The 25000-nt window shown below is 42.1% G+C and overlaps 1 protein-coding gene across 7 annotated transcripts in view; it reads right to left on the bottom strand.

The window, feature by feature from the left end:
* LOC123755258 (putative neural-cadherin 2) overlaps positions 1-25000 on the bottom strand; it is an 872905-nt gene that overhangs the window by 183593 nt on the left and 664312 nt on the right. The window contains exon 1 of one of the 7 annotated variants that reach the window (XM_069327633.1): positions 6358-6495. The exons of the other annotated variants lie outside the window; for them this stretch is intronic. Coding sequence (XP_069183734.1) covers positions 6358-6406 — 49 coding nt within the window. The 5' untranslated portion in view covers positions 6407-6495. Of the gene's footprint in view, positions 1-6357; positions 6496-25000 lie in introns of those variants that run through there. 7 annotated transcript variants of the gene reach the window in all.

Here is a 25000-nt window from a genome sequence, read left to right as displayed (position 1 = left end):
GGGAGGATTATTTTATTTTGTAGCAGTAGAAGAGTTTGTCAGCTATTGAATACTAATCGCGTGTGAGGGAATTAGCAGAATTTTGCACCATGTGGATGAAGTAATTGTTTACGACAGTCGAGGGCAGGAAGTTTGCCCTTAAGGGGCAGGAAGCTTGCCCTTAAAGGGCAGAAGGGCAGGAAGCTTGCCCTTATAGGGCAGAAGGGCAGGAAGCTAGCCCATTAGAGTTATCCAGGTGCCTCTAAGTCACTTACTAATAACCTTTTTCCAGGATGCTGACCATAACAGTTTGCCTAATTCAAGATTCAACACGTTTACTGCTAGGTGAACAAAAGCATTAGGTGCAGTAAGTAAGTTTTTTATCAAAAGAAGGCGCCAAAGCATCAGGTAAACAAAAAACGTTTCCACCCAGTGATGGAAGCAATAGTCCTCGGTTGTGAGCCAAGGATGTAGTCCACTGCGCTGCAGAAACAGCATCGTCACTAGCAGCAGCATTAATCGCCGCATCAATAGCTGTGACAACAATGACTAGCAGTACCAGCTGGATAAATAGCAACAAAGGCAATAGAAGTTAAAATTACTTCAGCAATCATGATAAGAGTTCTATAATTTGACTAGACAATGAGAGTCCTGAAGCGCTCGAGAGAAGGAATAAGAAGAATGAGTAATTTTAATGATAATTCATTGTGTCGGGGGGACAGGAAGCCTGCGTGTATTCATACACGTTAAGCTAATATCGAGGTCCCCTTCAAGGTCGAATTAATGACCCCGCCCAGGATGCAACTCCACAACAAGATGACTATCTCCTGGGTACCACTTTACTGCTTAGTGAACAGTTGCACTAGGTGAAGGGAAATGTACCCAACCATTTCCGTCCCACCCGGGATTGGAACCCGTAATTCTCGATTGTGCGTCGAGAATATCGTCGACAGAGAAAATCTCCCTGTCCTTACCGGGGAGATAACAAGCATCTACACCACATTGAAAAGTCAGCATCCCTGCCGATTCCATCTTAGGGAGATCAGCCAGCATCTCATACTGTCTCTTTCAGCAATCTCCATCCCTCCGCAGCCTCATCCAGAGCAATTCGGCTCTCAGAAGTACATAGTCACAGTGTTCTTAATCGGAATTTCTCAAGAATGGTTTCTGATGCAGTATATTAACCTAAAAATCCTTCTCTGTGTGAGTACTGTAGAACTCTACACAGAGGAGTAGTACACCCCTGTAAATACAAGTACACTACACAGTACACTGTACTGTTCTAAAAAAGCATAAAAAGTGAATATCAGTTGAGAAAGGCAAAAGATTAAGAATACAGTTTCATTTCAATTTAGAATGCTACTAGAATTAAAGGTAAGAACTCTACCGACCTTTATGCGTACGTTCACATAATGCTTTCAAGTTTAAGGCCCATATTAACCTTTATTTCTTGCTTTACTTAAAGTCGGACTGAGCCAATGCAGGGCGACACTTTCATTAAGTAAGCTTAAAAGTTGAACTTATCTTCAATTAACTTTATTTGACACATCTCCTCCGAGTTGACCTGAGTGCTAATTTGTTTCATCTGAACTTCTATTTCTGTCGGATTTATAATGTATCTTATTTAATTATTCTCTGATTGTATGTTACACTTTATACAACATACAAGGTCGTTTATTTATACATGTTAACCACTAAAGACTGGAGGATTCAACCAAACTAAACATTGTTTAAGAATTTGAGTTTATTCATATTCATACTCATTTATATTTATCCATATTATCTCTCTCTCTCTCTCTCTCTCTCTCTCTCTCTCTCTCTCTCTCTCTCTCTCTCTCTCTCTCTCTCTCTCTGTCTGTGTCTGTCTCTCTCTCTCTCTCTCTCTCTCTCAACACCTCTCGTGCGGTACAGTGTCGAAATCACTGCTTCATATACCATAAATAATTATATAATCTAATAATTTAATCTAATAATTTAATCTCAATGTTAGCACATCCAGCACACACTTTAGCAGGATGGTGGAAAGGACGGGGGATAGAGCGAGGGATTGAGGGAGAAGCGAGGGAGAGGACTGGAATGGAAGGGAAGGAGGAAGAGGAAGAAGAGGGGGATAAAACATGAGTGATAAGAGCTCTTTCTCTACGGTGCATGAGGTAACAGGCCACCAGGTATATGTTTTGTTAATTTGGAAGGTATAGACGAAAGCCACCTGGTTGTGGGGAGGGCAGGTGTGGAGTGTTGTAGGGGAGAACAGGGGTGGAGTGTTGTAGGGGAGGGTAAGTGTGGTGTGTGTTGGGGGGGGGGGGGGGGCAGCGATTTAGGCGTGGGGTGAGCTGGGCAGGCGTGCATGGTACTCACCTAGTTGTGTTTGCGAGGGTTGAGCTCTGGCTCTTTGGTCCCGCCTCTCAACTGTCAATCAACTGGTGTACAGATTCCTGAGCCTACTGGGCTCAGGAATATGGTGTATGAATGGGCATGACTTCTCCCCCCTCCTCCTGCTCCTTACAACTCTCCATTCACCTGTAAGCTCAAAATTCCTTCTCTTTCCTCCCTTTCATCCTTATACCCACTTCCTGTCATCCTTATACTTTACTCCTAACCTCTTCTCTAATTAGGTTTTCCCTACCTTCGTATCTACCTCGTCCTCTTACCCACCTACCTCAATTCCTTCCGTCAAACCCATCTGCCTCTCCTATTCTTATTACAGCTCTTTCACAGCTGTTCTTCCCCTTTCTCCTAATTCCATTTTCCTTGAATATTTCTCTTCTCCATTCTGTCCCCGACTGCTCAGACTAGCATGATGACAGCTTCGTTAACCAGACCAAGACTCCCGCCCTCTTCTCCCCCAGGGGACTCAACAGAGGGACTCTCTTGAGCTCCTGTGGTTAAGGTCTATGTTTATAGTTCCCTGGATGCTTGCTCTTCTCTCTCTCTCTCTCTCTCTCTCTCTCTCTCTCTCTCTCTCTCTCTCTCTCTCTCTCTCTCTCTCTCTCTCTCTCTCTCTCTCCTTTTGGGAGCAAAAACACTTCATAAGTTCTTTCCGAGTCACCGGGGTAAATACACACATATTATATATATATATATATATATATATATATATATATATATATATATATATATATATATATATATATATATATATATATATATATATATATTTATATATATATATATATATATTTATATATATATATATATATTGCTCAATAGAGTATTGACAGTTCACTAATTACATCAATGTAATTACTGAACGGTCTCCTCGTAACTTATGAGTTTATAGATTCGAAAGAGTAAAGCATTTTCTTGGAATTTTTAGTTTATTGAAACTTAAGGAGAGTCCAAAGACCTTAGAGTCTTGTCCTGTTTACTGGAGTTCGAGTTTTAGAAACAAGAAGTTTACTGAAGGCTGAAGCCAGTTAATGGGGCTCCGTTAGACACAAACTTGTTTACCAAAATATAAGGCAAGTAATTATGAGAAAGAGTTAAGTCATTATAACAACACTGGTTTTTGTTTTACATTATGAAAAAACTGCTTCTGACTCCTGTTAGGAGGCTGTGAGCTTCCTATAGCTCGTGGTAAGCCTTACCCTACTAGTTTTACACAGGAGGGTACAGGAGCAGATGACTGCTGGCTTCTGTTAGCAGGCTGAGAGCTTTCCCTTCCAACAGCTCATGGTAAGCCTTACCCTACTAGTTTTTCCCTGGAATACGACCCGCCAATCGTTTAACAATCAGGTACCCAATCACTGCTGGGTGAACAGGGGCAGACAGTTAAGGATTGGCGGCCAGTCAATCCTTCCCCCGAGCGGGATATGAACCCAGACGCTTACAGCACGAGTGTGTGTTACCACTATGAGAGGGATAAGACAGGCGGACAGTATAGGTGCTGGGATAGGACAGAATAGGTGCAGAGATGGGAGTACAGGATAGGTACTAGACCAGGAGGAGAGTAAAGGTTCTGTGATAGAAAGTCAGGATAAGTGCTGGGATAGGAGGACAGGATAGATGCTGGGATAAGAGGACAGAATAGGTGCTGGGATAAGAGGACAGAATAGGTGCTGGGATAAGAGGACAGAATAGGTGCTGGGATAGGAGGACAGGATAGATGCTAAGATAAGAGGACAGAATAGGTGCTGGGATAAGAGGACAGAATAGGTGCTGGGATAGGAGGACAGGATAGATGCTGAGATAAGAGGACAGAATAGGTGCTGGGATAGGAGGACAGGATAGATGCTGAGATAAGAGGACAGAATAGGTGCTGGGATAAGAGGACAGAATAGGTGCTGGGATAAGAGGACAGAATAGGTGCTGGGATAAGAGGACAGAATAGATGCTGAGATAAGAGGACAGAATAGGTGCTGGGATAAGAGGACAGAATAGGTGCTGGGATAAGAGGACAGGATAGATGCTGAGATAAGAGGACAGAATAGGTGCTGGGATAAGAGGACAGAATAGGTGCTGGGATAGGAGGACAGGATAGATGCTGAGATAAGAGGACAGAATAGGTGCTGGGATAAGAGGACAGAATAGGTGCTGGGATAAGAGGACAGGATAGATGCTGAGATAAGAGGACAGAATAGGTGCTGGGATAAGAGGACAGGATAGGTGCTGGGATAAGAGGACAGGATAGATGCTGAGATAAGAGGACAGAATAGGTGCTGGGATAAGAGGACAGGATAGGTGCTGGGATAAGAGGACAGGATAGATGCTGAGATAAGAGGACAGAATAGGTGCTGGGATAAGAGGACAGAATAGGTGCTGGGATAAGAGGACAGGATAGATGCTGAGATAAGAGGACAGAATAGGTGCTGGGATAAGAGGACAGGATAGGTGCTGGGATAAGAGGACAGAATAGGTGCTGGGATAAGAGGACAGGATAGGTGCTGGGATAAGAGGACAGGATAGGTGCTGGGATAAGAGGACAGGATAGGTGCTGGGATAAGAGGACAGGATAGGTGCTGGGATAAGAGGACAGAATAGGTGCTGGGATATTAGGAAGGAGGGCAGGAAGTATACTAACCACTGGGACCATCCGTTCTCGACATCGAGGCGAAAATAAAAACAGATTTGGATTATTTTTTTTTATACCACTAACATCACTAGTCCACTCTACGTAAGTTCTAATGAAAACGCATGAGTTGAAGTGCTTAAGAAACTCACTGATCAATCGAAGCAGGTCCTTAGTGAACAATTGATTAGTGAATACTGATCAATCGAAGCAGGTCACCCATTCAAGAGTGAACTCTCTTCCAGCCAGTCAACACGCCAAATTTTTTTCGCAAATCACAACACCCGATGGTATTTTTTTTCTTTTCCTATTGATAAATTATTCTGGGTCCAACAGGTCATTTTTTTTTTTTTAGCTTCACTAATCAAGGAATTTCAATTATTCAAAACAAGTCTGGCTTTTCTGCAACGTAACTACTCAGTAAAGTTAAGTGCAAACATAAAATCAAATTCCGAAAAATGTCAATATACCAACAAATGGAGACATTTCCGCATTAACAACTCCAATAACTTGCGCTCTCTCTCTCTCTCTCTCTCTCTCTCTCTCTCTCTCTCTCTCTCTCTCTCTCTCTCTCTCTCTCTCTCTCTCTCTCTCTCTCTCACACACACAGTTTCTAGGCTTGATGGAGAATATGGGACTTTGGTAATTATTAAAATACGCTGATAAGCTGTCCACACCGTGTTCCATTGCTAAGGTCAATGGACCTCCCATGACAGCATTTGTTAGGGCATCTGACGAGTTTTCTAATGCTTTTAAACGCAAACTAATTGCTATAAATGGCAGAGTAACATTTCCCTGCTGGTCCTCCCGATGAAGAGAAATTATTTACGTGGCTTTTAAGAGCTGTCTCGGCCAGCGACCATCCTTCATGGCATGTTGGGCATTAGTAGTATTCAAATATTTACAGTGGTCAATTACTCATTCGGCCAAATAGCTTTGTTAATTATTTTATCTTGAAAACTAATTGTATTTTTTTTTCAGTGTTATAAAATAAGGTATACCCAGGAAAGAAATACTGTGAAATACATATTAATTAGGTATATTACATTCAGATGGTTCGTTATATTACAAATACAGCTCTCAAATATTATATGTATTTTTCTATGTTCACTTTTCTTCTTCATAAAGTTGACATATACAGATATATTCACTTAAAAATTACAGTGGAAAGTGTTCAAACACTTTGAGAAGCTCTATTAAATTCCAGAAAATTTAAATTAGAGAAAAAAAGACTTTAAAAAACAGAAGGACAGGAAGAAAGAGAAATAAGAGAAGTGGTGGGAAATATGAGAAAAAATTAAGTCAGTGAAGAGATGTAGATTAGATTTCACAGGAAGAAGATGCAACTGAATAGATGAATTGATAATTACCCATCCAGGTGCTGTTGGTGATGATTTGAAGGATCTTGGCGGGGTCCATGATAAGGAAGGAGAGCCTTGACTCGCGCGGGGCACTCTGTGGCTCTTATTGGCACTACAAGTTGGTACTTCCCACGGGAAGTACCACAAGCACTTTTTCTCGGGTTAAATATATATATCCACTGGCACTAGGCACGGGCAGTACCCACAGACACTACTCACAGGGGATTCCCATACTGTACTACCCCGGGCACTTCCTATATGGCATTACAAACAGACTGACCCTTACAGACACCCTCTATAAGCACTATCCACGGGTACTATCCACGGGTACTATCCACGGGCATCATCTACTGGTACTGTCCACGGGCACTATACACATGTATTATCCACGGGCACTATCCACGGGTATTATCCACGGGCACTATCCACGGGTATTATCCACGGGCACTATCCACGGGCACTATCCGAGGGCACTATCCACGGGTACTATCTGCGGGCAGTCTGAACAGACACTACCAACAGGAAATTTCTCAATATACTTTACACTCCAATTTCTCACACGATTCTATACTTTCCTTTTCAATTTTTACTTAGAACAATATTTCCGATCTACGAATATTTAATTAAATTTTTTTCCATTTAACCTGATCACTGCCCAAAATTTTATTTTCGGATTTTCTTAGAATTTCAAATATTTTTGTAATTTTCTAATTCATAAATATTCTAAGAAGTCATTTTCTCTCTCTACAAAATAAAAATAATTTCGGTAATTTAATATTTCTGAACATTAATATGCATCTTCATTAAGACTTTCTTTAGTGTTGCCTTTGGATCTTAGACTTTAGAAATTTCTTTGATTTCCACCACACACTCAATACAAGGCTGACATGTTTACAAATCGCGTTTTCAGGCTTTGAACTTTCAGAAAAATACAAATATTTTAGACTTTTAATTCTTACATATCTATTTGCTGACGAAGTAATGTGTAAAGTTGTGATCTTCGTTGACGAGTGATTGACATTCTCCCCAAGTCAAGATATTCAAACAAATGCAATCTGCAATTCCAGTGGAAAAGACAATTCAGTAAAAGGTACTTACGAAATTGCCTATTACTATAAGTGGAATTTGAATACAACGAATGAATAACAAAGTTATTGTTCTTCAAGCATGTCCCAGCTACCCGGGGACCCTTGAGTTGACACAACGTACAAAATACAAAGTGCTAACCTAACCCAAACCGTACCAACCCCAAACCACCTACCTAACTTGATTTACTAATGCATAGAAAACGTGGATACTATTTTCATGGTACTTTGCATTTTGTAGGTTGGGGCTTTTCATTTCAACGTACAAAATGAGACGCATTAGTTGAGAGACCGAGGCGCCCCAAAGGGGTCAAGACGGCTATTTACTATGTTGAAACAAAGTGATAAATCGTTAAGAAACCCCACAGTTATGGATCAAGTATTTATCAAGCCTTTACGAGACGAGCTACGAAGCCTGTACATCTTTGTTCGAACATGATGAGGCAGTTTTTATATATTAAATATTTGACGAGCTTCGAAACGTTGCAACCCAAATGGAGTATTGTTACAGACAACTTCGAAGCGCCTCGGAACTCATCAATCGTTTCATCAATGAAAATTAAGCCTCCATGAGTGAGGGGAAGATGTACATGTTTCGCAAGCAAACGCGTAAGTGCTTGATGAATTCTGGCCGCCTAGAGTCACCACAAAGCGAGTGATGCAGGTGGACGCTGGTGGCTGAGTGGACAGCACGCTGGATTCGTAGTCCTGTGGACCGGGGTTCGATTCCCGGCGTCGGCGGAAACAGATGGGCAAAGTTTCTTTCACTCTGATGCCTATGTTACCTAGCAGTAAATAGGTACCTGAGAGTTAGACAGCAGTTACGGTCTGCTTCCTGTGTGTGTGTGTGTGTGTGTGTGTGTGTGTGTGTGTGTGCGTGTGTGTGCGTGTGGAAAAAAAAATAGTAGCAGTTGAATGATTGACAGTTGAGAGGCGGGCCGAAAGAGCAAAGCTCCCCCCCCGCAAGCACAACTAGGTGAATACAGGTAAGTATTTATCCCTCGTAAGTCTGGGTATGTATGAACCTGTTATGTTATTAAGACAAGCCAATTGGTTCCTCTCTGGATATTTGTGTTAATATCATTATAGTAACTAGCATTGCCTCAAAGCCAGTCTAACTAGCCCTGCCTCATAGCCAGACTAACTAGCCCTGCCTCATAGCCAGACTAACTAGCCCTGCCTCATAGCCAGTCTAACTAGCCCTGCCTCATAGTCAGTCTAACTAGCCCTGCCTCATAGCCAGACTAACTAGCCCTGCCTCATAGCCAGTCTAACTAGCCCTGCCTCATAGCCAGACTAACTAGCCCTGCCTCATAGCCAGTCTAACTAGCCCTGCCTCATAGCCAGACTAACTAGCCCTGCCTCATAGCCAGACTAACTAGCCCTGTCTCATAGCCAGACTAACTAGCCCTGCCTCATAGCCAGACTAACTAGCCCTGCCTCATAACCAGACTAACTAGCCCTGCCTCATAGCCAGACTAACTAGCCTTGCCTTATATTTAACATTTTTTTTACCCATTGAAGTTGCTATTTTCGTGGTTTGTTTTAGGCATAAGCAAATGCGGAGTTTCACTAACTGCCGGAGAGCAAACGTTACGTTATATCAATCTTCGTGTCGTAATATATGGGGGTCTAATTGCACCGTGGTCTCCAGCTCTCAGCTAGACTGTAACGGTTAGGCACGTTTCCATTTATTTGAAGCCTGTGTTCACCTAGCAGCAAAACAGGTACGTGGTATTAAGCGACTGTTGTAGGTGGCATTCTGAGGAGCATCAGTATAGTTGGCTAAGGAGGAAGTCTATTAATAGAGGCTTCAAGGCCTTGATAACAAGACTGTTAAGTCTCTCAATCATTCTTTCAATCTTCTTACATTCAATAATATTCTTACATTTTACATTCCAGGAAAATCATCTCAGTTTGAATCTCGTGCTGTCTCATTTAGCATTATTTTTCCTCATGGCTCTTTTCTTAGCCATGAATTTCTATAACTGAATTACTCAGATTAGGCAATATTGTATATTTATTTTAATAAACATTTTAATAATAATAATAAACATTTTAATAATAATAATAATAATAATAATAATAATAATAATAATAATAATAATTATAATAATAACATTTCACTCCTACTTTAGGCAGCTTCCCCTTAAATGATCATTTATTTAATCAGTTTCATGCAGACAATTTTCAAATATTCCAACTTTTCCATCTGATTCTTAATTCTGATTGTTTCTCTACTCCAGGTTTCTGCTCTTTGCTGCACAGTTCTACTCTATTCAGATGTAACTTAGAGTAGCAAAGAGCAGATGATTTATGTCTCATTTTCTAGTAAATAGCTGAGTTGTGGGCCATTCGGTCTTCACTTTCGGTCTTTCCAATGTTCTCCCCTTTACAACATTATCCTACTTCCCCGGGTTTCCCAAAGATGCTGCATCTCTTAATTGTGTGTGTGTCCGCTCCCCTCTCGTGTGTGTTGAGAGATATATACACGCCAGAGTGGTAGAAGGAAGGGGGAAGATACATAGATAGGCAGCTCGAGAGAGAGAGAGAGAGAGAGAGAGAGAGAGAGAGAGAGAGAGAGAGAGAGAGAGAGAGAGAGAGAGAGAGAGAGAGAGAGAGAGAGAGAGGTGGAAAAAGCGTGAAAGAGACTAGTAAAAACTCAAATTTATCATAAAATACACAAAAAAAGCATCTTGGGTCAATTCATTTATATATATAAAGTTTGATCACGTCCTCAGAGCTGGATGAAACTTTCGGGTCTCCTCTGGCAAAATCTCACAATGCATTTATATGAAATATTCTTAAGAATCACTTGCTCCTCCACTCTGTCTTTTCCACTCTCCCTCATTCTTATCTTCCTCGCTGTGCCTATTCCTTCTGCTACGTAGTCTTTCCGCCTTGCCACCTTCTTTTGATAATTATTTACTCCTCTCTATCTTGCTCGGTGTCCGTCTATCTTAGTCGCTTCTCCTCCCCTTCTAGCTTCATCATTTTTTCCCTCTTCTGTCATTCGCGTTCTTCCTTCACCTCTTTTCTTTTTCGTCTATTTGTCACTCTTCCTATCTCACAGTTCCTTTACTCTGCCCTCATATAACTGCTTTTGTCTTCATATCCCAGCTCCTTGGCCTAATATCCCAGCTCCTTGGCCTCATATCCCAGCTCCTTGGCCTCATATCCCAGCTCCTTGGCCTCATATCCCAGCTCCTTGGCCTCATATCCCAGCTCCTTGGCCTCATATCCTAGCTCCTTGGCCTCATATCCCAGCTCCTTGGCCTCATATCCCAGCTCCTTGGCCTCATATCCCAGCTCCTTGGTCTCATATGCCAGCTCCTTGGCCTCATATGCCAGCTCCTTGGCCTCATATCCCAGCTCCTTGGCCTCATATCCCAGCTCCTTGGCCTCATATCCCAGCTCCTTGGCCTCATATGCCAGCTCCTTGGCCTCATATCCCAGCTCCTCGGCCTCATATCCCAGCTCCTTGGCCTCATATCCCAGATCCTTAGCCTCATATCCCAGCTCCTTGTCCTCATAAAGTAGGAGTAGCCAAACGTTTTCGCCACAATAACAACCTGACCTTAAGCCCTCCCGGCAATAATTATTAATACTATTTATCTCGATATTATTTCATTTTCTTTAAGAAAAGCCATCAGGTGTCATAACTATAACGTCCACCATCTACTGTATTGTCTTGAAACAGCCGACGCGCTGAAAACGGACCAAATCGTCAGCAATTGAGCAAGAAAATAGATGCAAAAATATTGTATTATTGCCTTAAAGATGACTATTGTATATGTGTATACGTATTTCCCAGATGTGAACAACAAAATAGCATCTTCAACGAGATGGAGACTATTCAGAGTCTTATTTTTGCAAATGAAAACAAATTGGAACGTCTTATATAATGTCGCACTGCAAACAGTATGTTCTTGAGAGAGAATTGTTTCTAAGAGATCTTCCTTGGAGCAACATTTCCTCGTGCAGGATGAGATGGTGATGGTATTGTTACAGAGTTACATTGCATGGTTTGGTGTCGGTAGATTCATCAGCCTGTTGGGGGAGGGAAAATGTTGCATGTAAAGCTCCTCTGGCCTATCAACCGAGGGAGAGATTGTAAAAGGTCTATCAAGCGGGTTAGGGGTTATTAAGGATTATCAACCGCGTGAGGGATATTACGGATAATCTACCGAGGATGGATAATTAAAACCAACTCAAAGGATGACTGACCAAACAAGCATATACTTTAATCCTGAATATATAGTCCCGGCACAGAGTAAACTTTCATTTCGCAAACAGTATTCCGAGAAGTGGGGAGTAGACCACGTGCATAGTTATGAACACTACAGAAAATGTTTAAGGTATTTTGTTCAGCGTCAGTTGCTTGTATGACGTCCTCACACTAGAGAGGGACAATATCCCATGTAGGGAAAGACACAACACACAAGAGACAACATTATATATATATATATATATATATATATATATATATATATATATATATATATATATATATATATATATATATATATATATATATATATATATATATATATATATATCGATCAGAGAATGTCTGTTCAAGGTAGGTGGCCAAAAGCTAGGGAAGGGTAGAGGTGGTTAGGTAGTTCCCGATGCAGCTTGGTTCCCTCTTTGTACCTTATAAAGAAGCTATCACACTCCTAGGAAGCAAACACAATCCTAGGAAGACAAAACAATCCTAGGATGACAGCACTGCTAATCCCTCGCTCTTTCTTCCTCTGTTTATCAATCATTGCGTAACTAAACATTTTTGTTAAAAATGTAAGCATTTTTATAAGGTCAAATATTATTATCGAATATTACATTTTGTTCATTTGCTAAACCTAGAGCAGGTTGAACGTTTGGTTTCTTGTGCCAAGTATTTTTATGTAGATTACGTTTGTTAAGAACTTAAAGAGGTGCATTTTGAACAAGGGAAGTTGAAAAAAAACTTTTATCAAATCTTTTAACGTAATCAAACTTCAGTCGTGTTATTTTTTTTATTTTCTTATTCACAAACAGAAAGATGCGAGAGTTGATGGATTAAGGACATTTTGCAAATATTTCGAGGTCTCGGTTCATGCAGGTCGGCGTTCAATCCCCGACCGTCCAAGCAGTTGGACACCATTCCTCCCCCCCACCCCGTCCCATCCCAAATCCTTATACTAACCCTTTCTAAGTACTACACAGTTCTAATGGCATGGGACTTTCCCCTAATAATTTCCTTCCCTTCGAGGATGGGCAATTTCCTCACATAATAATTCACTAACTCACACATTCACTTACTTTCATATTTACTTGTACACTGATAACTCACCTTCAGATATCCCTCACTCTCACTGATTTATTCAATATTCCTCTCTAACTTTTGTATTTTATCAAATATATATTTTTTCTAAGTGTAATTTCACGCCTCGGAGATTACCAGTGGGAATGAGAAGCGCTCCGTCACGTGTGTAATAGCTTCTTTTTGGTGAAATTTATAGAGCCTATTTTTCACGCTGAGTCACGAGGAGGTCTACTAGAAGTGTCTTGTGGAAAATACAATGTCATATACACATGGGGATCAATAGACCATTTTCAGTACTTAGGCCAGTACTAAATTCCAATTTCCAGTACTAAATCCCAATTTCCAGTACTGTATCCCAATTTCCAGTACTGAAGCCCAATTTTAAATAGCCTTGTAAGTACTGTAGATGCACATAGATACTAATAGTTTCAAACACCTAACAAAACCGTTCCAAGCTACAAACAGCCTGTTGGATCACAAGTCAATCCTGGCCTCAGGCCGGGCTCGGGGAGAAAATGAAAAAATGGAAGCGGTTTCGCGAAATTGACATACAGTCCCGTTTTCTGTTTTGGGTCCTCTGGCAGGGTATGACTAGAGAAGTTTAGTACGACAATTTCTTGACGTTGGGAAATCTTAGGAGGACGGGCTGCTCTGACAAGTGAGCAACTTCTGAGGACGCTGGCAACTGGAGGGAGCTTAGACCAGGAGCTGAATCCCTGGAAACACAAACCGAAACTGTCTCTATTTTCCGGTTTTTACAACTTGTAATAAATTTGTTACATCTTGGCTTAACGTGTTTATAACGTATTAGAACGTTGTTACAACTTGCTATATTGGTTGTTATAACTGGTTAGGTGTTAAAACTTGTTCGAACGTTGTACTAACGTCGTAGTTTCGATGTGTGTTTGGCGGGAACCACCAGCAAATTATAAACACTAAACTCGTAGTTCGAAGTCCCTGTCAATCAGGTACTTGACGGCACCACTGACGATCCGGCTCGTCATTTCCACTTAATTTGTTTTGTGAACTGGATAGATCTTTCTCCGCAGTGGTGATCCTTCCATGACATGCAGTCAGCGGCAGAGTCGATCTGTTTTCTGAGTCGAGGGTTCGGGGTCGTCCAGTGGGGAGAAAGGACCCATCTCGTCAAGAGGGTTTGGTGAAGGGGGTTTTCCCCCCTATAACTTGTTACGGGATGGTTATCTTGAGGTTATCTTGAGATGATTTCGGGGCTTTAGTGTCCCCGCGGCCCGGTCCTCGACCAGGCCTCCACCCCCAGGAAGCAGCCCGTGACAGCTGACTAACACCCAGGTACCTATTTACTGCTAGGTAACAGGGGCATTCAGGGTGAAGGAAACTTTGCCCATTTGTTTCTGCCTCGTGCGGGAATCGAACCCGCGCCACAGTATTACGAGTCCTGCGCGCTATCCACCAGGCTATGAGGCCCCTTAAAATTTAAATAGAGGTGGTTATGCCCAGGATGGTGGCTGATGCCGGATTGTGGTTGATAGCGATGATGATATCATTCAGTTTTGATTAAGTTTTAATTAAGTTATGTTACTAAGCTAATTCACTGTCACAGTGTCTCCAGGCACTTAACCTTTGATGGCATCGTTACAGTTCATCCTTCAAATTACCTCATTAGTTAATGCACAATTATAGCAATCAGTAATATGCACGTCTAGTTATACTTATTCAGTCGGGCTATGAGTGCATATTACACCTGTGTTATCAAATGTGTGTCAACATCAATCAAAAAGTCACATCAGAAGCACACACAAGAACAGGAAAACAGCGGCATCATATGCAAACATGTGAGATGAAATAGTGGTTCCTTGGTACCTAAACTCCCTTCACCATATATAGTCTATGTTGGCCGAGTCCTACATACGCTGAGTCCTACATACGCTGAGTCCTACATACGCTGAGTCCTACATACGCTGAGTCCTACATACGCTGAGTCCTACATACGCTGAGTCCTACATACGCTGAGTCCTACATACGCTGAGTCCTACATAAGCCGAGTCTTACATACGCTGAGTCCAACATAAGCCGAGTCCTACATAAGCCGATTCCTACATAAGCCGAGTCCTACATAGACCGATTCCTAAATAGACCGAGTCCAACATAGGCCGAGTCCAACATAAGGCGAGTCCTACATAAGCCGAGTCCAACATAAGCCGAATCCTACATAGACCGAGTCCTACATAGGCCGAGTCCTACATAGGCCGAGTCCTACATAGGCAGAGTCCTACATAGACCGAGTCCAACATAGGCCGAGTAGACGGGGTATTCATGCCCATGCCACCTCTTGGGTGGCTTAATCTTCATAAATCTCAGCCACGTATGGGACGCTGATACAAAATCATCATGTTTTGATGATTTTGAAACGATTTTTTACGTTTCATCCTGTGAAACACCCAAAATAAAATGGAAAAAGTTCACTGATTCGTCACGAGATTAATAATATACAAAATCATGACCAGGATTCGTCTCGCATTTGCGTCTCCACATACGAAACCTGTGCATCTTCTTTCAATCATGGCAGCTAAGTTTGTAATTATTAAACAATCCTCCGATCGTCCACAAGTGGCTGGGCACCATTCCTTCCCGCCGTCCCATCCCATATTCTGACCCCCTTCTAAGTGCTATATAGTCGTAATGTCTTGGCGCTTTCCCCGCCTCCCCTGATACTTCCCTTCCCTGCCGAAGCGTTTGGAGGTTACTTTTAACAATAACAACCTTTGGTCTAGAACGAACTCGCAGCGTTCCGGAACTCATAAGATGTTTAATGAATGCAGCTTAAGAGGAAAGATATAAAGGTTTCGTTACTGGACACGTAAAGGCTTGATAAATCCTAACATTAAGATATGGATTATGAAAGTGATGAAAACTTATGAAACGGTGGAGTCTTGAAACACAGATAAGTGGAATATAAGGAATTATTCCTTCAGTTTCATAAACATTAGGCAAAGCTTGGAGAACGATATGAGTGGAGTCAGAATCAGTTTCATAAGCACTAAGAAAAGCTTATTTGTCGATATGAGTGGAGTCAGAATCAGTTTCATAAACATTAGGAAAAGCTTATTTGTCGATATGAGTGGAGTCAGAATCAGTTTCATAAACATTAGGAAAAGCTTGGAGGACGATATGATTGGAGCCAGAATCATTCTGTTACGTAAACAGTAATTACAAGAATAGCCAGGCAAGGTGCACCGAATTTTCCATTGTGATGATTCGGGAAAAGAACCGACTGTCTCTCGAGGACTAATACATAGACTTGAATACTCATTCACACACACACACGCACAGTCCCATTCAATCATACATATTGGCAAAATGCAAACAAAAAACACACACGCAGACACACATTTCATACATACACGAACACGCACTCATGCACAAACACACAGGAGCAGGTTACTGAATCAAACTTCATTCATTATTGTATAAGTAGATATGATAAGGAAATAAATCGGGAGTCATTGTATTATAAAGCTTGAGAAGAGAAAAGCGGGGCACAAAAGCTAATGCTCGATCCTGCAGGCACAAAAAATTAATAATCAGAAGTAATATTAATAATCAGGAGAAAGCGTCAAGCCATTACGACTATATAGCACTTGGAAGGGGGTCAGGCTAAAGATTTGGGATTGAAGGGATGGAATGGTGCCCAGCCACCTGTCGGGGATTGAACGCTGACCTGCATGACGCGAGACCGTCGCTCTACCGTCCAGCCCAAGTGGTTGGGCCCTGCAGGTACAAATAGTCGATTACACACACACACACACACACACACACACACACACATCTGTACACCAGTTGATTGACAGTTGAAAGGCGGGACCAAAGAGCCAAACCACAACCCCCGCAAGCACAAATAGGTGAGTATAAAAAGGTGAGTACACACACACACACACACACACACACACACACACACACACACACACACACACACACACACATACACACACACCACATCACTTTAGGAAGTGATGTGGTGGAGGCTGACTCCATACACAGTTTCAAGTGTAGATATGATAGAGCCCGATAGGCTCAGGAATCTGTACACCAGTTGATTGACGGTTGAGAGGCGGGACCAAAGAGCCAGAGCTCAACCCCCGCAAACACAACTAGGTGAGTACACAACATGCAAGAATAACAACCCAATCACAGTGTGCAACATTGATCCTTGCGCAACAGAATTCTTGCCACCGTTGATTTACACACACACACACACACACACACACACACACACACACATATATATATATATATATATATATATATATATATATATATATATATATATATATATATATATATGTATATATATATATATATATATATATATATATATATATATATATATATATATATATATATGTATATGTATATATATATATATATATATATATATATATATATATATATATATATATATATATATATATATATATATATGTATATGTATATATATATATATATATATATATAATATATATATATATATATATATATATATATTATATATATATATATAAATAGGGTGTGCACCGCTAGTGCTCACAGCGGGCCGTAAATCAGCTGCGATTAGAACACAAGAGAAGGAAATATGTTTTATTCTATTGGGTCCAATTGTCCAATTGTTGGTCAAAATAACTTTTTGTAAGATTATTTATGTGTTTTGTTAGAGGGAATGTTTGTGTGTTTGTGTGTGTGTGTGTGTGTGTGTGTGTGTGTGTGTGTGTGTGTGTGTGTGTGTGTGTGTGTGTGTGTGTGTGTGTGTGTGTGCGTGCGTGCTCACCTTTTTTTTGCTTGCAGGATCGAGCATTGGCTCTTGGATCCCTCCTTTTTAACCGCCGGTTGTTTAAAGCAGTGACTCCTGTCCTATTTCCCTATCATACCCGGTTTTAAAATTATGAATATTTTTGTCATCAACAACCTGTTCCTTTAGTTCACTCAATTCTCCCACTACTTTCACGCTAAAAGAAAACTTTCTAGTAACTCTATGACTGAACAGAGTTTCCAGCTTCCACCCATGTCCCCTTGTTCTGCTGGTAGTCAATGTACAGGCTTGTATAATTGAATCAGCCTGCCTGAATGAATTCTCTAAAGAGCATACATATAAATATATTCATAATTTTTGTATAAATTATTCAACTGAATTAAATTGCCTTGCATTTAATTCACATGATTTGAGAGAGTGCACAAGTCTTATGTGAGAGATTCCCCGAGCCAGTTGTGGAGTCAGATGTGTGTTTAGCTTCATTTGTGATAACTGAATACCACCGATAAACCAACCTAACTTAATTATATCGTATGCATCCTCTGGCTGACTTTAATTACAATTCTGATAATTAGGATGGTCGTCATTCAGTCTCTGGTGTGTATTTGTTGACAAAGATATTATGAAACTCAAATTGGTTGTTTAGTTCAAACAATTATTGAGATTCCTCTAATACATAAAATATAATTTATGCAGGTTTTGCTTCACAAATATTTTCACGATTGCAAAATATGTATGTGTATATATATATATATATATATATATATATATATATATATATATATATATATATATATATATATATATATATATATATATAATTTATAGTATGAAGCTGAATTAAATATATATATATATATATATATATATATATATATATATATATATATATTTAATTCAGCTTCATACTATAAATTATATATATAATTAATTCAGCTTCATACTATAAATTGCAGTTATAGTTGGCACGCGATTGTGCTCTCAACATCGATCTAAATTACCAAAACTTTCATTATTTTGTAGATTAATAACATACTTTGGAAATAAATTTCTACACCCCCCTAAAAAATGTCATACATACTATTAAAAAAAAACTATTTATTCAGCCGTAGACACAACATGACACCAGCGAAAGCAATTTGGCCTTCTGCAACACTCAGAAGAGAAGGAACTTCGGCTTTGTACAACACATATTAGACACGACACAGCCTGTAACACAGCAGCAGCAGCAGAAACACCGAAAGTGTGTGCAACACAACACTGGCAAAATTACACCCGTTTGCAACACAAATGTTAAGTGGGGAAACTTTAAGTTTCCTTGAACGGTTCAAAGTTTTAATTCCAGTAGATTGCATATATCGTTTCTCAAAGCTGTTTGTCTGCAAACGACTATTGACAATCGTGCTTAAAGAGGGAAGGGAGGGAGGGAGGGATGGAAACAGGGAATAGAAGGAGGAATAGGAGAGGGGGAAGGACAGAGAGGGAGAAGAGCTAGAGAGCGGTAAGGAAGGAGGACAGGAGAAACAGGTATGCTGCCCCCATCAGCTGCTACAGGTGGCATATACGTCGACAATAAAAACTGAAAAAAAACACTTGAAAAAAAATCTTCAAGTCGAAAAGGAACAATGTATTCAATTTGGAATCTTCGTCAATTGACCAAAACATATTACAAAATACTAACCCATATCTGACGAATAAAGGAGCATTTCCCTCCGTATTATTATAACAAATAATTCAGCAAAGATCTTTTCCTCAGATGAATTCAAGCGAGAATATTGACTTCAAATGACGGAAGATACAGTATAAATTACAGAATCCCCGAATGAAATTGTGTATCAGGTCGTGTAACGCCAACACGAGCTAGGGATGTAAACAATTTAGTGTGTCCCTGATTTTGGGTATGAAGCGTCTCTGATACCGGGTATTGAGCGTCCCTGATACTGGGTATTGAGCGTCCCTGATACTGGGTATTGAGCGTCCCTGATACTGGGTATGAAGCGTCCCTGATACTGGGTATTGAGCGTCCCTGATACTGGGTATGAAGCGTCCCTGATACTGGGTATTGAGCGTCCCTGATACTGGGTATGAAGCGTCCCTGATACTGGGTATGAAGCGTCCCTGATACTGGGTATTGAGCGTCCCTGATACTGGGTATGAAGCGTCCCTGATACTGGGTATGAAGCGTCCCTGATACTGGGTATGAAGCGTCCCTGATACTGGGTATTGAGCGTCCCTGATACTGGGTATGAAGCGTCCCTGATACTGGGTATTGAGCGTCCCTGATACTGGGTATGAAGCGTCCCTGATACTGGGTATGAAGCGTCCCTGATACTGGGTATTGAGCGTCCCTGATACTGGGTATGAAGCGTCCCTGATACTGGGTATTGAGCGTCCCTGATACTGGGTATGAAGCGTTACCTGATACTGGGTATGAAGAGTCCCTGATACTGGGTATGAAGCGTCCCTGATACTGGGTATTGAGCATCCCTGATACTGGGTATGAAGCGTTACCTGATACTGGGTATGAAGAGTCCCTGATACTGGGTATGAAGCGTCCCTGATACTGGGTAATGAGCGTCCCTGATACTGGGTATGAAGCGTTACCTGATACTGGGTATGAAGCGTCTCTGATATTGGGTATGAAGCGTCCCTGATACTGGGTATGAAGCGTTACCTGATACTGGGTATAAAGCGTCCCTGATACTGGGTATGAAGCGTCCCTGATACTGGGTATGAAGCTTCCCTGATACTGGGTATTGAGCGTCCCTGATACTGGGTATGAAGCGTCCCTGATACTGGGTATGAAGCGTCTCTGATACTGGGTATGAAGCGTCCCTGATACTGGGTATTGAGCGTCCCTGATACTGGGTATTGAGCGGCCCTAATACTGGGTATAAAGCGTCCCTGATACTGGGTATGAACCGTCCCTGATACTGGGTATAAAGCGTCCCTGATTCTGGGTATTGAGCGGCCCTAATACTGGGTATAAAGCGTCCCTGATACTGGGTATGAAGCGTCCCTGATACTGGGTATGAAGTGTCCCTGATACTGGGTATGAAGCGTCCCTGATACTGGGTATGAAGCGTCCCTGATACTGGGTATGAAGCGTCCCTGATACTGGGTATGAAGCGTCCCTGATACTGGGTATGAAGCGGCCCTAATACTGGGTATAAAGCGTCCCTGATACTGGGTATGAAGCGTTACCTGATACTGAGTATGAAGCGTCCCTGATACTGGGTATGAAGCGTCCCTGATACTGGGTATGAAGCGTCCCTGATACTGGGTATGAAGCGGCCCTAATACTGGGTATAAAGCGTCCCTGATACTGGGTATGAAGCGTTACCTGATACTGGGAATGAAGCGCCCCTGATACTGGGTATAAAGGGTCCCTGATATTGGGTATGAAGCGTCCCTGATACTGGGTATGAAGCGTCCCTGATACTGGGTATGAAGCGTCCCTGATACTGGATATTGAGTGTCCAGTGAGGGGGGGGGGGTTAGGTTAGGTTTTGGAAGGTCCAATAAGGGTTTTGAGATGACTACAATTTCTGAAGTAATTCTTTTTCCTGTACACTTTCTCTTGGACACTTTCTCTTGGACACTTTCTCTTGGACACTTTCTCTTGGACACTTTCTCTTGGACACTTTCTCCTGGACACTTTCTCTTGGACACTTTCGCCGACAGTCAAGTTAAAAATATGAGGCGCTCGTTGCACTCTCGAGGATATAATTAGAACTGTCACGTCTCAAAATTACGGTGGTTAGCGCACCCGGCTGACCGTTTATTGGACCCTAGTTCGAGTCCCTGGGAAGTGGGGGGGGGGGTTAGGTCATCGGCCCTTGGGGCAGTTTCCTCACTCCTGATGCACCTATTCACCTACCAGTAAATGGGTATCCTGTATACTAGGCCACTGGTATTTGTTGTAAGTTGGAAAAAATAACTAGGTGCACGTAACTGGGGTACGTATTGTATGCACGTAATTGGAGTGTGTGTGTGTACTCACCTATTTGTGCTTGCGGGGGTTGAGCTTTGGTTCTTTGGTCCCGCATGTGTGTGTGTGTGTGTGTGTACTCACCTAGTTGTACTCACCTAGTTGTGTTTGCGGGGGTTGAGCTCTGGCTCTTTGGTCCCGCCTCTCAACCGTCAATCAACAGGTGTACAGATTCATGAGCCTATCGGGCTCTGTCATATCTACACTTGAAACTGTGTATGGAGTCAGCCTCCACCACATCACTTCCTAATGCATTCCATTTGTCAACCACTCTGACACTAAAAAAGTTCTTTCTAATATCTCTGTGGCTCATTTGGGCACTCAGTTTCCACCTGTGTCCCCTTGTGCGTGTTCCCCTTGTGTTAAATAGACTGTCTTTATCTACCCTATCAATCCCCTTCAGAATCTTGAATGTGGTGATCATGTCCCCCTAACTCTTCTGTCTTCCAGCGAAGTGAGGTTTAATTCCCGTAGTCTCTCCTCGTGGCTCATACCTCTCAGCTCGGGTACTAGTCTGGTGGCAAACCTTTGAACCTTTTCCAGTTTAGTCTTATCCTTGACTAGATATGGACTCCATGCTGGGGCTGCATACTCCAGGATTGGCCTGACATATGTGGTATACAAAGTTCTGAATGATTCTTTACACAAGTTTCTGAATGCCGTTCGTATGTTGGCCAGCCTGGCATATGTCGCTGATGTTATCCGCTTGATATGTGCTGCAGGAGACAGGTCTGGCGTGATATCAACCCCCAAGTCTTTTTCCTTCTCTGACTCCTGAAGAATTTCCTCTCCCAGATGATACCTTGTATCTGGCCTCCTGCTCCCTACACCTATCTTCATTACATTACATTTGGTTGGGTTAAACTCTAACAACCATTTGTTCGACCATTCCTTCAGCTTGTCTAGGTCTTCTTGAAGCCTCAAACAGTCCTCTTCTGTTTTAATCCTTCTCATAATTTTAGCATCGTCCGCAAACATTGAGAGAAATGAATCGATACCCTCCGGGAGATCATTTACATATATCAGAAACAAGATAGGACCGAGTACAGAGCCCTGTGGGACTCCACTGGTGACTTCACGCCAATCGGAGGTCTCGCCCCTCACCGTAACTCTCTGCTTCCTATTGCTTAGATACTCCCTTATCCACTGGAGCACCTTACCAGCTACACCTGCCTGCCTCTCCAGCTTATGTACCAGCCTCTTATGCGGTACTGTGTCAAAGGCTTTCCGACAATCCAAGAAAATGCAGTCCGCCCAGCCCTCTCTTTCTTGCTTAATCTGTGTCACCTGATCGTAGAATTCTATCAAGCCTGTAAGGCAAGATTTACCCTCCCTGAATCCATGTTGGCGATTTGTCACGAAGTCCCTTCTCTCCAGATGTGTTACCAGGTTTTTTCTCACGATCTTCTCCATCACCTTGCATGGTATACAAGTCAAGGACACTGGCCTGTAGTTCAGTGCCTCTTGTCTGTCGCCCTTTTTGTATATTGGGACCACATTCGCCGTCTTCCATATTTCTGGTAGGTCTCCCGTCTCTAGTGACTTACTATACACTATGGAGAGTGGCAGGCAAAGTGCCTCTGCACACTCTTTCAGTACCCATGGTGAGATCCCATCTGGACCAACAGCCTTTCTAACATCCAGATCCAGCAGGTGTCTCTTGACCTCCTCTCTCGTAATTTCGAACTCCTCCAAGGCCGCCTGGTTTACCTCCCTTTCTCCTAGCACAGTGACCTCACCCTGTTCTATTGTGAAGACCTCCTGGAACCTCTTGTTGAGTTCCTCACACACCTCTCTGTCATTCTCTGTATACCTGTCCTCGCCTGTTCTAAGTTTCAATACCTGTTCTTTCACTGTTGTTTTCCTTCTGATGTGACTGTGGAGTAGCTTTGGTTCGGTCTTGGCTTTGTTTGCTATATCATTTTCAAAATTTTTCTCTGCTTCTCTTCTCACCCTGACGCACTCATTCCTGGTTCTCTGGTATCTCTCTCTGCTTTCTGGTGTTCTGTTATTCCGGAAGTTCCTCCACGCCTTTTTGTTCAGTTTCTTCGCCTCCATACATGCCCTATTATACCATGGATTCTTCTGTTGCTTCTCGGATTTTTCCCTTTGGGCCGGGATGAACCTGTTTACTGCCTCCTGACACTTTTGGGTAACATAGTCCATCATACCCTGTACAGACTTGTCTCTGAGGTCTGTGTCCCAAGGTATTTCACTTAGGAAACTTCTCATCTGTTCATAATTCCCCTTTCGGTATGCCAGCCTTTTGATTCCTAGTTCTTTTTGGGGGGAAATAAGTCCTAGCTCTACCAGGTACTCAAAGTTCAATACACTGTGGTCACTCATTCCCAAGGGCGCTTCCATCTTAACTTCCCTTATAACCCATTCATTTAGGGTAAATATCAAATCAAGCATTGCTGGTTCATCTTCTCCTCTCATTCTTGTTGGTTCTTTGGTGTGCTGGCTTAGAAAGTTTCTTGTTGCCACGTCCAGCAGCTTAGCTCTCCATGTTTCTGGTCCTCCATGCGTGTGTGTGTGTGTGTGTACTCACCTAGTTGTACTCACCTAGTTGTGTCTGCAGGATCGAGCATTGACTCTTGGATGCCGCCTTTCGAGCATCGGTTGCTTACAGCAATGACTCCTGTCCTATTTCCCTATCATACCTGGTTTTAAAATTATGAATAGTATTTGCTTCCACAACCTGTTCCTGAAGTGCATTCCATTTCCCCACTACTCTCACGCTAAAAGAAAACTTCCTAACATCTCTGTGACTCATCTGAGTTTCAAGCTTCCATCCATGTCCTCTCGTTCTGTTACTATTCCGTGTGAACATTTCGTCTATGTCCACTCTGTCAATTCCTCTGAGTATCTTATACGTTCCTATCATGTCCCCCCTCTCCCTTCTTCTTTCTAGTGTCGTAAGGCACAGTTCCCTCAGGCGCTCTTCATACCCCATCCCTCGTAGCTCTGGGACGAGTCTCGTTGCAAACCTCTGAACCTTTTCCAGTTTCATTATATGCTTCTTCAGATGGGGACTCCATGATGAGGCGGCATACTCTAAGACTGGCCTTACGTAGGCAGTGTAAAGCGCCCTAAATGCCTCCTTACTTAGGTTTCTGAATGATGTTCTAACTTTTGCCAGTGTAGAGTACGCTGCTGTCGTTATCCTATTAATATGTGCCTCAGGAGATAGATTAGGTGTTACGTCCACCCCCAGGTCTCTTTCACGCGTCGTTACAGGTAGGCTGTTCCCCTTCATTGTGTACTGTCCCTTTGGTCTCCTATCTCCTAGTCCCATTTCCATAACTTTACATTTGCTCGTGTTGAATTCTAGTAGCCATTTCTCTGACCATCTCTGCAATCTGTTCAGGTCCTCTTGGAGGATCCTGCAATCCTCATCTGTCACAACTCTTCTCATCAACTTTGCATCATCCGCAAACATCGACATGTAGGACTCTACGCCTGTAAACATGTCGTTAACA

This window comes from Procambarus clarkii, chromosome 20 (genome assembly GCF_040958095.1).
Source record: "Procambarus clarkii isolate CNS0578487 chromosome 20, FALCON_Pclarkii_2.0, whole genome shotgun sequence".
Classification (NCBI taxonomy): domain Eukaryota; kingdom Metazoa; phylum Arthropoda; class Malacostraca; order Decapoda; family Cambaridae; genus Procambarus; species Procambarus clarkii.
The sequence above is the reverse complement of the archived record's forward strand: the minus strand, read 5'-3'. Positions and strand labels throughout refer to the sequence as shown.